The sequence below is a fragment of the Moschus berezovskii genome, chromosome 24 (assembly GCF_049115385.1).
Source record: "Moschus berezovskii isolate FMDL1 chromosome 24, NW_MosBer_1.0, whole genome shotgun sequence".
Lineage (NCBI taxonomy): Eukaryota > Metazoa > Chordata > Mammalia > Artiodactyla > Moschidae > Moschus > Moschus berezovskii.
Window position 1 is genome coordinate 54453088 of NC_142483.1, and position 14260 is coordinate 54467347.

The 14260-nt window shown below is 47.6% G+C and overlaps 1 protein-coding gene across 2 annotated transcripts in view; it reads right to left on the bottom strand.

Annotated features, from left to right (window-relative positions):
* Window positions 1-1153: 1153 nt before the first annotated feature.
* CNOT10 (CCR4-NOT transcription complex subunit 10) overlaps window positions 1154-14260 on the bottom strand; it is a 62994-nt gene continuing 49887 nt past the window's right edge. Inside the window, exons 14-19 of one of the 2 annotated variants that reach the window (XM_055414740.2) lie at window positions 13585-13698; window positions 9742-9872; window positions 8813-8848; window positions 8489-8616; window positions 6959-7034; window positions 1154-3670 (exon numbers count right to left, since the gene is read on the bottom strand). In XM_055414740.2, coding sequence (XP_055270715.1) covers window positions 3600-3670; window positions 6959-7034; window positions 8489-8616; window positions 8813-8848; window positions 9742-9872; window positions 13585-13698 — 556 coding nt within the window. In that variant the 3' untranslated portion in view covers window positions 1154-3599. Of the gene's footprint in view, window positions 3671-5626; window positions 6087-6958; window positions 7035-8488; window positions 8617-8812; window positions 8849-9741; window positions 9873-13584; window positions 13699-14260 lie in introns of those variants that run through there. The other variant, XM_055414739.2, reaches the window with a different exon arrangement.

Genomic DNA, 14260 nt, shown 5'->3' on the forward strand with positions numbered 1-14260 from the left:
CTGCGGGCCCTCGGCTGCTCCTTCTGGGGATGAGCCGCGCGCGGAATGGTGACTTTGGAGCCCCTGGGAGGGGAAAAAAATGTCCTATCAAACGCAGGGTTCTTGCCACAAGACCATCAGTGGCAGACTGGACAGAAGGATAGTGCATGCAAACTCTTGATCTGCCTCGATGGAATACACTAAAAAATAACTTAAAGTGTGAAATAGAAATTTGAAACGGGGATTAAAAAAAAAATTCCCCTGCCTGCTGCCACCGGGGAAAGGCTGCTCGTGCAGAGCAGCTAGCTACCTGTGGCTTTAGCAGGGACTCAGTGGTGGCAGAGGGCGCTTGCAGGCGGCCTGCGCGCAGCCCCACAGGCCCCGGGAAGGCAGGGCTGGGGGCGGCAGGGCGCGCCGGGGGTGGGGACGGGGGACCGGGGGCCGCTCACATGCAAATGCAGCTGCGACAATCCGGCCGGGCGCCTCCGCGCCTCCGGGAGGCCGAGGCAGGGACAAAGCATCAGCATTTTCTGCATGTGAAAAGCCCGCATTCCTGGGCGGGGAGGCAGCGAGGGCGCCGCCCCCCTCGCCCCATTCACCCTCCGGACCACACAGAGCGCCTCTCGCGCCAAATGCTCGAAGCTTCGCTCCAGCTTTTCTTTCGACTAGGGCGATGCATCCGAAATGTAGATATTTCCCTAAACGCCGGCTTTGACATTTAATGTGATCCTAAGTAGCCAGAAATGTGGACTGGATTAGGAGGAGGCTTCGGGCCCACAGGGACACTTGGCCAAATCCGCCTAAATCCTCCTGGACAATTGTTTGTCACCACACGGATCCCCTTTGCCCCAAATGAGGGGGCTAATGAACTGCGCTGCCTCCTCCCGGGACACTCCCACTCCCACCCAGGAGCCCGCACGTCGGCCCGGCGCTTCCCAGGGAGGAAGCCAAGCCTGGTGTGCAAACTGCTCAGTGAAGGTATAGGTTTGGTTCCTTTAGGTTGGGCCGGCTGAGTTTGACCAGTAACCCACCCATGCTGGGTCACTATTTAACTGGCTTGATGAGCCACAGCGGGTCAAGGATGCTGAGGCGCCCCGCGAACCCTGGGATTATGTTAATAAGCCATCCCCACCTTGAGAGAAGCAGTTCTTGTGACACTGCCCGACCTAGAAAGGAAGGCACCCAGAATCTGTGCTGCTGACTTTATTATCTAGAACAATCCTCACACTGTATAAGGATCAGCCCTGTTTTCAAAGTATTCAGGATCCAGGAAGGGGAAGGAAATATGATGAACAGTAGACTCAGGCTGAAAAATCCGCCAGGTTACCATGGGGCTCCCCTGAAAAGCTTACCATCCCGGAAATACCTCTGGGTAGAATGTGTGGAATGAATGAAGGCTTGGGACAGAGCAGGTATCTCCCTGGGAGTTAGGGACCAAGGGGCCGAGCGAAAGGCCAGAGTGCGTACACACTGAAATGAACCAAGTCCTAGGGATGGGAAATGGTGACCACTCTGGGGGACAGCAGATTCCAGTCTGGATGTAACACACTGGGTGTAAGAGAAGTTCAGTGGGGAGAGGGGAGTGGTTGGTGTGCAGAGACCTCTCGGGGGAGTTGGAGCTGTGCTGCAGGTGCAGATGAGAGGATGAAAGGGTGGGGGAAGGGACCTCCTGGCAAAGGAGGAGCGCCTGGGTGAGGCAGGTTAAGAACAGGATGCGAACATAGGATGATGCCAGTATACACTGAACACCCCTCGTGGCCCAGACACTGGACACAGCCGGAGGGCAGGAGGCAGTCATTTACCTGGAAGGGTCCCCTTACTCTCTACCACCCAACTCCCCAGTTCCAGTGGCTCAGCAGTCTCTGCTTTGATTATCCTTCATATTACACAGTAAAAAAATGAATTTCCTTTTGAACATCTGGAGCTCATATCCAGCAACAATGTCCACGGCTTTAAACCTCATTCCAAGTCTGTGAGAGAGGTACTGTTATTGTCCTCACTTCACAGATGAAAAAAGAAACTGCGGCACAAAGAGGCAAAATACGGTGTTGCAGATCAAGTCTGTCCCGGTGAGAGCTGAGATTTGAAGCCAGTCCAGCAGTCTGGCTCCAGGGTTCACAATGGCCCTGGTCACCTTCCTCCAGGTGGCTTCCAAGTCATTGAGGATGACTGGGCTGAGCAGGTCCTTTGGGCAACAGGAAGGTAAATGCACTCACCTGTAGTGAATGTCTGCGTTCGGGCATCTCATTTTAATTTTCACAGGAGGCCCTGAGGAAAAGTTACCTTCATTGTGCAGAGGGTCAAAAAGCTCAACAGAGATCAAGGCACTTGGGTTGAATAAGGGGCAGAGCTCCCAGCAGACTGGCCCATAAGGGGTTCTGCATGGTGGGAACACCAAGAGTGCTATTCTGAGGAGGGGATAGGGGTCCGAGTGGGGCAGTAGAGACCCTTGAAGCAACTGGCTCTGCTGGGGGCCACCCTGCGGTCTGTGAAGGGACCCTTGCCGTGAATTCTGGCCCAATGGGCTGCTGAACAGGTGGTGGGGCTTGAACAAAAGCTAAGGAGTCCTGTCTCAGAATTCACAACCCCATCAGCTGTGACACCACCCTTTGAGAGCCCCCACACCTGTTAAACTGCAGAACATCATCTACTATAGAAGATGATCGAGACACAAACAGAAAAACTTCCAGGACATGGCATCTAAAACCTCTCAGCACAGTTGGGGTTACCTCCATTAGCAGTAAGTGAAAGTTGCTCAGTCCTGTCTCTTTGCGACCCCATGGACTATATGGAATTCTCCAGGCCAGAATATGGAGCTTCTTTACCAGCTGAGCCACCAGGAAAGCCCACGGATACTGGAGCGGGTAGCCTAGCCCTTCTCCAGGGTCTCTTCCTGACTCAGGAATCGAACCGGGGTCTCCTGAATTGTAGGCGGGTTCTTTTCTTATTGAAGTATAATTGCTTTACAGAATTTTGTTGTTTTCTGCAGGCAGATTCTTTACCAGCTGAGCTACCAGGGAGGCCCCTCCATTAGCAGAGATGGTGGTTCAGGCTGTGGTGGAAAAAATCAGTGGGAGAAGCTTTCCTGGCTGATGGACTCAGAAAGACAAGTCACAGAGGTGAAGAGCCTACATTTACTGCACCCAGATCTGCTGAGGGTGGCTGTGGAGGGGAGAGCTGGACTGCTGGGGTCAGAATTTGACAACAGTGCCTCAGATCTAGAGTGCTCCAGCTGGGAAAACCCTTCACCAGCCTTCTCTTAAGATGTGCAGGGTTGTACCTGCAGCTAAAGATGGATACATGATTTGAACTACAGAGGAGATGGAGGCTGAGGTCTGCTGAGGGTTTCTGGGGAAACTTAGTTCCTGATGGTTTCCGGTCACGACAGGGTGCCTTTACCCTCTTCTTTTCAAAGTTTATTTTCATCTGTGCTGGGTCTTTGCTGCTTCAAGCGGGCTTTCTCTAGTTGCGGTAAGTGGAGGCTACTCTTTGCTGTGGTGCTCAGGGCTCTCCTTGTGGTTTCTCCTGCTGCGAAGCATGGGCTTCACTGCCCCATAGCACATGGAATCTTCCTGGACCAGGGATCTAACCTGTGTTCCCTGGACTGGCAAGAGGATTCTTCACCACTGGACCACCAGGGAAGTCTTGCCTTCATCTTCTTGCTTCAGTGGAGATATGATGCTGGAACATCCTGTGACCAGGGGGACAAAAATCCAGATGCTAAGGAGGATGGTGTGGGAAAACAGAGCTGAGTCCCTGATAGCATCCCTGAGCACTAAAGCCAAGGTCACCAGAGGCCTGTGGATACCCTTCTCAAGTGGGACAGAAACTATCTTCGTTTAAGTTACAGATCCACTTTGTGCTATTCACAGCTGGGGTATTCTTATTTAACAGCAGCGTGGGGCCGCATCTGCCTCTTGGCTATTCCTGCTTTCCCTCCAACTAGTCAGCAAGTGGGGAAAGTTTCAGTTTCCTGGGATGTCTCCAAAGATGTACTGCCTTCGAGTTCAATTTCAGGCCTTCTACCACCCATATGCTACCCAAGACCTGGTGGGCTCGCAATTTATGAAGCCTGTGGGCTTTGTCTGGAAAATGCCCTGGCTAAGCTCCAATCCTTGGGCCACCTGATGTGAAAAGACGCCGCTGTTGGGAAAGACAGAGGACAGGAGGAGAAGGGGGTGACAGAAGATGTGGCATTAGTGACTCAATGGACATGAGTTTGAGCAAGCTTGGAGAGCTGGTGAGGGACAGGGAAGCCTGGTGTGCTGCAGTCCACGGGGTCACAGAGTTGGAAATTACTGAGCGACTGAACAGCAACAGGCAAAGCTGCTACCATCTTGTGGCACACACATGGCTCCCACAGAACCGCTACAGATCTGGGGCTTGGGGAAGCAGCTCCTGCAGACCTGGACCAACACTGGTGTCGCCTACGACTCCCATCTCATTTGGAAAAGGCTCCGAGAGGCCTGAGGGAGCTAGGCCACCTCTGTTTTCTGTATCCTCCAGGAAGGAAACTACTCTGTATGTAAAACAACTTATTTAATTGCTAAGTAGTGTCCGACTCTTTGGTGACCCTATGGACTGTAGCCCCGCCAGGCTCCTGTCCATGGGATTCTCCAGGCAAGAATACTGGAGTGGGTTGCCCTTTTCTTCTCCAGGGAATCTTCCTGACCCAGAGATCGAACCTGCGTCTCCTGCACGGGCAGGTGGATTCTTTACTGCAGAGCCACCAGGGAAACCAACTGCCACGTGCCAACAGCAGGTGGGCCACGTGCACACCCATCGCACGTTCAAACGGAAGGAAAACCGCAGCCCTTCTCCGATCACCTGTGGGTCGTGTCTGGTTGAGTCACACTTGGTTGCTGTAGATCCCTAACTGAAATGTTTGATTTCAGCAACAGAACAGTTCAGATGCAGTTTCTGATAAACCATGTGCTTCTCTAAACGCTCCCCTCTCCATTTGTGAAGGCTGAGGAAGCACGTAGATTCAGCCGGTGTGAACCTGGTCTTCACAGTTGGGAACTGGAGAGAGGCTGGCAGCAGGGGCGATCCCGAACGGCCGGCTTTCATGAATCCACCAAGCCTGATGCTGACGGGGGTCACCCAGGTTCTCCAGAGTCAGTCTGCAGTGTGTTTTGTCTTTCCTGCTTTTAAGTTTAACGTACTGACCCTATCGACAAATTTTGGCCAGGTCAAGCCTGCAACACATTCCTGTCTCTGATGAGAAAGAAGCTTTTAAGTTCCCATTTTCATCTGCAACGGGATTAGCGGTGAGCCTTGAACTCTCTGCTAACAGACTCCCTAACTGGTGCTTCTGCCTAACGGTACAGGAGGGTGAACGTGACCAGTGCCCTGAATGCTGTTTGTTGTCATCTGTAATTTTTAAGCCATAATTGATTCCTATCAGTCATCGCTGCTTAACCCCACCTGACTAGCCCTACGGGTCCTACTATGCATTTTCTGGCCCCTTTGGTCACAACTAGGTTATGACACGTCAGCCTCCCCCGCCTTCTGCCCTGTGCAACTTCTGGACTGGCTACTCATCTGCTCATGATGTGCTCTCCATTTTTACAACTTTAACATGAAATCTCAAATGCCAACATACCGTAATCACTGCAAAAAAGATAAAATATATTTAACAAGACTGTTCTGATAAGACTGTGTTTTAATTGTCTTTGACAGATACATCACATAATGGCTTAAAATGAATAATCTAGCAAAGATTATATGGAAAACAGATGAAAATGAGTTTGTGAATCCTTAACTGTATGTAAGCTTCCAGCCAAAAAAAATTAAAAAAAAAATAAAACAAAAATCAGGGGTTAAAATCATTTCAAAATTGTGTCTTCAAAACTAGCACCTTCAGCATCTTTTATTCACTTTGCTGTGATACAACTAAAAAGGCTTGTAAATATTCCCCTGGGTCTCAGGTAACAGTTTTCCACGAGCAAACTATCACTTTCTCTGCACAGTGAATGCTGGCATTTGGATGGGCTGGATCGGGTGGACAGGCTGGAACACTGGTTTCTTTCTCATTTCAGAGAGTGTTTTCACTGCAGGGAGCAGCTGATTCCTTTTGATGATCTGTAAGGCCAGCTGGGTATTACCTATAAAAACACTTCCCATTACAAAAAAGCATATAACAATAGCACCACCTAACAAAGCAAGTGCGTCAAGTCTCAAAAGGGAGGAAAAGATGATGCAGAAGAGCAGTGGTCTGCAACCGCTGCTATATGCTAGAATAGCACGTAATGCCCCCTGCACCATCCTGGGAAATTCTGATTTAAGAAATTTAGCGTGTGAGCTAGGGGACAGAATTGTTAAAAGCTCTGTATCGATTTTAAGGTAGAGCCCAGTTTGAGAATTTAAAAGGGCTCTAGACTGTGCGCTAACCCCGCCACGCCTTTCAGGAGGACGAGCCTGCTGGGGGCCTTCTTCAGCAATAAAAGGAGGGGAGGCTTGTAAGGATTTCCACGATCAGAAAGGGGGTATGACGAACAACTCTTAATGTTTCTGTCCCCCCGCACCTCTCCCATTCAGCTCTCCTTTTCTACTTCACACCATCTCTCATGTAGGGCCCACAGCCTTTCTTCTAGGTCATATATGCCCCCAGAGGCATGACCTGGATTTAGGCTTGAATAAAAAATCCTCAGCAGGAACTGGCTTACGGCAAAGCTTATTAACGACATCTGTGTTTAAAACACTAAGGTGTACAACCCAAAGCCACTGCATTCTGTCTCAGGTTCTCAATTAAGTGTCATTTGGATGCCTAAGAGAAAGGTTAATTAGCAGAGATTAATTACAATGTCAGAAGTTATGCTATTCTACACTTAACCTGCAAGAAGTAGGAATTTGTAAGATATCAGAAACTCCCTTGTTTAGAAGAATGCGATGGGTAATATCTCTTCCATTTCTTAGAGAAAAAGCAGACACCAAAAATCTCTGGCTCTTTGCAGGGCTACAGTCAAGAAACACTCACCATTCTGTAGCTCAAGGTAGACAGCCAGCAGGATGGCTTCAGGGGGCACCTCTTTGGGATGGATCATTGAGGCCGCCTTCACTCAAAACAAAAGAGAGACCCATGAGCAATAGGTAGCTTAAGATACAAACTCTGAGTAATGCCAAAAAAAGAATGTCAACCTACCAATGTCGAGTCAGCAAACTTACTCGAGCTCACTGGGACACTACAGTTCTGCTCGGATGGCCGTCAGCTGTCTGTCTTCATCCCTCCCAATTAAACTAGACATGTAATTTTCAGTACATACTTATCTTCCCTTGCCTAATCCATAATGAGTTCTTAACAGGAGAAAGCATTCCTTCTCTCTTGGTCTTCTCCTGCTTGGGATTCTTCTAGCTCTTGCTATGCCTGTTGTTTTGTTTTGGTCGTGCCCTGCGCCTTGTAGGATCTTAGTTCCCCAACCAGGGGTTGAACCCATGCCCCCTACTGTGGAGGCGTGGACTTAACCACTGGACCGCCAGGAAAGTACTGAATTAACATGCATCTGAGGATGAGCCCTTTCCAGTTCTGGGGAACCCCTCTGGGTCTGCCGATGGCAGTGCCTGTTCCCCTAATACAGGCTGGGTCCCCTGCCTGTGACTGGTCCAGGGACAGGCAGGGGACCTAAAGAGCCCCGATCAACAAAAGTTCCGGAGACCTGCTGATGTGGCCCCTCTGGGTGGGAGAAGTCAGAGGTCTAGTTCAGTTACACAGCGCCAGGAACTATTGTGTGCAAAATTTCTTTGTGAACCCTTCTTTCTAAAAAGGTTTATTTGTCATTTAACTTTTTGAGTGGACAGAGATTCAGGCAATTCAAAACTAAAAAGGAAAACAGGCATCCAGGGAACAGTCTCCCATCCCAGTGCTCCAGCATACCGCACCTCTCTTGTCACCCCGTAGCCAATGTTCGCAGTTTCTGTTGTATTCACCCAGAGATCCTTTATGCATACACAGGATTACATAAAAACTGCTGTGCACTTATTTGTTCTTTTCACTTAAAATATGCCTCAGATATGTTATCGTATTAGTATGCAAGGTTTACAGCTGCCTTGGGCTCAACTCTATGGCACACCATTATTGATTTGACGGAGCACTGATACAGATGTGGTTAACAATCTTTTGAAATACTGATGATTAAAATTCTCAGGAAAACTCTCCATTAGGTGCCTAGGTTCATTTGCAACAACAGTCAGTTGTGTACCTTGCAAGAATATGTCTGGGGACTTCCTTGGTGGTCCAGTGGCTAAGACTCCATGCTCCTGGGGCAGGGGGCCTGAGTTCGATCCCTGCTCAGGGAACTAGAGCCCACAAGTTGCAACTAAAGATCCTGCATCCGCAACTAAGAAGACCTGGCACAGCCAAGTAAATATTTTTTGAAGAGAGTATGGGAGTCATATTCCAAAGTTTAACAAACTGACCAGAAGTCAGGACACAAACAGGATGAGAGAGCCCAGCAATTCCAGGCCCCCTGCCGGCTGCCCCACAAGACGCCCGGCCCTGGCCCAGCCGCACCTGGTGGAGACACTTCCGGGCCTTGTCATACTCGCTCCGCAGGCAGTAGGCGCTGCCCAGGTTGAACAGCATCACAGTCCGGGCCGAGCTGACAGAACTGGGGTAGCACTGAGGGGCCCGTTTCCCAGCTGGGGAGAAGAGCAGACCTGCGTGAAGAGGCCGGGCCGGGGGCACGGAAGCAACCCGCCCGCCGCCCGCGCAGCTGCCCGGAGTTTAAGCCTGGCTATCCTCCCCGGGCGGACAGAGGAAGGCCACGGAGGCTCGAGGGTGAGTCTTTGGGAAGCAGGCTGGGCTACTGAAGCCTTTACGAAATGTCTTACTTACAGGATTCCATTGCTTCATTTTCACCTTTGTCTGATCCTACAAAGACACGGAAATAAACCTGAGGGGGCCAGACAGAGTATATGTCCCAAGAACTTAACTTTCTTTATGAAATGGAAATCTAATATGGCGATCTGTCGCAGTATCTCCATTTTCACGTGGTGGAGGCTCTAACACTGGCGGCCCAGATGGTAGAGAGGCTGCCTGCTGTGTGGGAGACCTGGGTTCCATCCCTGGGTTAGGAAAATGCCCTGGAGGAGGACACGGCGACCCACTCCAATATTCTTCCCTGGAGCATCACCATGGTCAGAGGCGCCTGGAGGGCTACAGTCCATGGGGTTGCACAGAGTCAGACATGACTGAGCGCCTAAGCACCAGGTTCTAATAAAAGACACGAGAATGCCACCTCCTGCCCACCACCACCCCAAGTCTGAGAAATACTTAAAGGGAATTCTAGTCTTGCTCCCTCAAGAATTTAGCCATGATTTAAAACTGACTTTTGAATGTGTTTTCACTCTCCCTGGGATTGTGGAATCCCTCCACAGAGAAAAACACAGTATAAAAATCAAAACAAATCATTCTGGACTTCTTAGTGGTCCAGTGGTTAAGACTCCACGCTCCCAAAGGAGGGGGCCCAGGTTCAATTCCCAGTCAGGGAACTAGATCCTACATGCTGCAACTGAGTTTGTATGCTGCAACTAAGGCTCCAAACAACCAAACAAATAAAACCAAAAAAACCCGAATCGCTCTAACACCATCAGCATTTAAAAAATTAGAATTTAGCAATTAATAAATATGACTGAAACGACAGACTGCCGACCTATCACTCCCTTCCCTTCACAACCATGCCCTTAAATTTCTATACATCCTGAGTTACAATGGAAAGGCAATGTAAATAGTGAAGAGTTCTGATCAAACATGTCTTCCTTAACCTTGGTCCTGCTCGTTTGAAGAGATCCCTAAGGAGACATCAGTGACATTCTCTGGGTTCAAGTGAGTAATAGCATCAGAGATTCTGTCCAGAGAGATGAGGGCTTCTGCAGCATATAAATGACCCAGGAACCTGAAATGAAAAAAAACAGGTTCCAAATTGAAACATAGGTCATCACAAAAATACCCAATGTATAATAAAATCTGGTGTACACGTAAAAATTTCACATATGTTAAAATCACTTAAATTTTTCTCTTAAAAAATATCTTAAAATATACAATAATTTTTATGTTAGTTAAGAAGGAACAAATGATACATTTCAAGACAGCAGTTTAAAAGTGGGCAGTAAATCAACTGTATTTCAATAAAAATTTAAAATACAGTTGACATGGGGAGGGAGGTGGGAGGGGGGTTCAGGATGGGGAACACATGTACACCTGTGGCGGATTCATGTCAGTGTATGGCAAAACCAATAACACTGTAAAGTAATTAGCCTCCAATTAAAATAAATAAATTTATATAAAATAAAATACAGCTGACAAATGTATGCTGTTCTATTTATACAGAAAATACCATCAGGAAGTGACGAAGTTCTAAAGGAAGTGGCAGATCCTAGGATGTGTGCCTTGGGAGTGGAGGATCAGAGTTAGGGTTCTCCAGCCTGTGCTGCCAAATCAGTCAGAAGGCACCAGGTCTGTCTCCATTGCTGCATGTTGGCGCTCTCTGATTGAGGCGAGCAGGGTCTACTCTCGAGCGGCGGGGCATGAGCCTCTCACTGTGGGGGCTTTTCTTGTTGCAGAGCACAGGCGCAAGGTGCACGTAGGCTCCAGTGGTTGCAGTACCTGGGCTTCAGGCTTAGCTGCCCCGCGGCATGTGGGATCTTTCCCGACCAGGGATAAAACCTGTGTCCCCCGCATTGGCAGGCGGATTCTTAACCACCGGACCATGAGGGAAGCCCCTGGATCAACTTCACTTCTATTGCACAAGTGTCCTCCCCTTCACATCCTCTCTTCTGGGTGCAGCTGCTGTCAGGCAGATGTGTTTCCTCCAGGTTTACAAGAGCCTGGTTCTTCCAGTGTCGTGCTTTCAGCCATTTCCCCCAAGATTATCTGATTGATTTCTCAAAATTAAAACAGCCTTAGACATAATACTCCTTTGGTAAAAATCCTAATGACTCTTTCTACTTGAGAACAAAACTAAACTAAACTTTTGTAGATTTAAAGCTCTCCACAGATGGGTTCCACTTTCCTGTATTCAATGTCTCACTCCCCCAAAGGTTCCTCTGTTCCCATCACTGTCCTGGGCGGACAGCCCACCGTGCTGCCTGCAAGCCTTGCCTCCTTGGCTGCAAAGCCAGGCCAAAATCTAACTCCTCTGAAAGGCCAGTTCAGTTCCCAACTCCTTAAGCCAGCCTGTCCCAATTGTCCCCACGTGGACCCTGAGTCCTCAAACCTTAGACTCTTTCCAATTTGACCATTTTCTGGGATTTATGCACACTCAAGAGCATTTCTCTGTCTTTTTTTGGCTCTGCTGCATGGTCTGTGGGGTTCCATTCCCTGACTGGGGATCAAATCCAGGTCCTCAGCAGTGAAAGCACCGAGTCCTAACCACCGGACCATCAGGGAATTCCCAAGAGCCATCTCATCTCTCTCTCTCTTTTTTTCTTAAGAGCTATCTCTTTATTAAGCAATTTCTTTCTTCTAACTAGCAGGAGCTATAATGCCCCCAGTTTTTAAAAGTAATTTTTAGGGGAGTATAGCTGATTTCCAATATTGTGTTAGTTTCTGCTGCACAGCAAAGTACATCAGTTATACATATACATATATCCACTATTTGTTAGAGTCTGTTCTCATGTAGATCAGCACAGAGCATTGAGTTCCCTGTGCTACAAATTAGGTTTTTATTAATATATTTTATATGTAATGCTCTTCCATTTTGCTTCCCCACCAGATACCCTAATAGAAATGACAACTTAAAAAATCAGTAAATTTAAATACATTTTGAAATAAGACATTTTAAAAATTGCATTAAACCAGAATCCATAAGCCAATAATCATAAAACACAGACACATTAGAAACTTCCTGGTGGTCCAGTGGTTAGGACTCCACCCTTCCAAGCAGGAGGTGCAGATTCGATTCCCGGTCAGGCAACTGAGAACCCACATGCCCTGGCAAGGCCAAAAATATAAAAATACCCTCCTCCCACCCATAAACATACAAATTCAGAGAACCACTTCAAACCACTTCAAATTCTGTGAATTTACTTTTAAAAAAAAAAACAATTAAATGCCTTCATGACACTCAAAGTCCAAACCTTTGGACGAGGAACACAAAGGTAAAGCTGCTGTGGTACCTGGGCTATCTAAGGCAGAAAGGCTTATCCTCACTGCAGGGATGGGGGTTCTGAGAAACCAAAGATGAGAGCAGAATGGTTAAAGAGAATTATAGATGAAATGATCAGACATGGCTTGGCCAATCCCTCAAGAAATCATAAAACCTAAGAATGTTGTTGCTTTGATGTTCAGAGGGAAGAAGTTGATAAAGGAGGTTGAAAATCCTCCCACAAATGCCAAGGAAAGAATCTAATTAGGATTATTTGACAACAGTGATGACCATGTCAGTCAGAGAATTAAAAAAAAAAGCAGCAAGGATTTGCATTTCATTTTTGTTAAAAAGAAACACACAGAACTCTGCTCCACCGATGGCCATGCACATCACGGTCGGAGCAGCGGGTGTCTGCTAGGCACAGGCCAAGGCTCCTGGCTGGTACGTCTCAGCGCTGGACCACAGGAAGGTGCCTTAGAGGCAACCCGACTGCCTTGATCTCAAGCCCCCACCCTCCAGGCCTGGAGTGTAGATGAGATTTTCTCATAGGAGAGTAGGAGCTCTCATACTTGAATTGTGACAAAGTCTCTATGTTCCTGGATGCTCTTTTTTTTTGCGGCGGGGGGGGGGGGGGGGCGCTCACCGTGCAATTTTAGTTCCCCGACCAGGGATCGAATCCATGTCCCACTGTCAACGGAAGCACGGGGTGTTAACCACTGTACCGCCAGGGAAGGCACAATCCATGTTAACTTCAGGTGCTTGTATAAAGTAGTACTTTTATAAAAGGCAAAAATAAACATTTACAGAACTGTTCCTCAGGGTATGACCTCACAGCTCTAAGTGCTGCATGTCACAATCAAAGGCCACTGAAAGGGAAAGGAACGAGTTTTGGAAATTTTAACTATGTACATAAAGGAAGAATGTAAAACAACGGTCCTGATGTTACACCGAGTGCCCATGGTCAGGGATAACATTTCCAGCGTCAGCATCATACAAAGATTCAAAGAATGCTGCATGTTACTCAGTTTTCATAAAAGAAAAGATGATGTGCTTTAGAAAATTTTAGAGTGATAATGACATTAATATTGAAGAGGCATCTGAAGAGTTTAAATAAGACTCACGTTCTTTGGAAATGGTGCAGTCGTTTGGGAAAATATGTTAAATTCAAAGCAGATTTATCCTGTTGACCAAACTCCTTTTCATGTGGGTCTTTTCACTGAGGACTCAGCTTGTTTGGGGAGCTAGTAGGTGATAATGTACCCACTCAGACCCAGAATACAGAGTCCAGAGTCTTTGCCTCCTCATGCACCGTATGGCAGATGCCGTTTCCAACAACCCTCGAAGTGCAACCAGTGAAAAGAAGTTTCACTACCAAACACAAAAATTAGCAAATTAAGAAACTTTTGTGCTTTCCCTAAGATAATTTACATTCCACTGGGGAAGTCAGAGAGGCAATATGCACCACAGACTCACAGAAACCCTCCAAACAAAACAAACACACAGGGTGAGTGACACTTACTTCAGAGATCCTGACAGCTTGGGCTGCTGAAGAAGTTTATCTGCATGATTCAGAGCCATAAGGTTATCACCCAAAGCTAGAGCCACGTAGGCACTGCAGGCGAGTATGGAGCATCTGGAACACAAAAGGTGAGGGCTGAGGAGACCTGAGCCACAGGGTGGCGAGGATGATGTTTGTTACACAGGAAAGGACGGCCTAGATTGCCAGCTGTGGCAATCTGGACGCCAGGCAAGGAGAGGGGAAGCCACAGTGCTAACGGTAAGAATTAGAATGATGTACAAACCACCACCTGAGCTCAGTTTAGCTGTTTACCTATCATCTTTAGCTTCCATCCCATCTCCCACAAAATAACCCTCTGGAATTAACAGTATATGCTTAGCCTGTGAAAAAAAATGTCATTAATTGCCTAGTGGGAACTTACTCCCATAGAACATTTCTTTTACTATCCTAGAAATAAAGCTATGAAAGCACCTTTGCAACTCTGCTAAGAAACACAATTAACTTACCGAAAAATCCATTTTTTACAGTAAGCTCAGCTTACTGTAAAGTGTTCTCTGAAAGTATTAAGAAGTCTATAGCTTTTGCTAAGCCACAGCGTCAACAGTAACTAAAAGAATTTCATTCACAGAGGCACTATTATCCTAAATGAATATTCAAGACTAAAAAAAACCAGGAT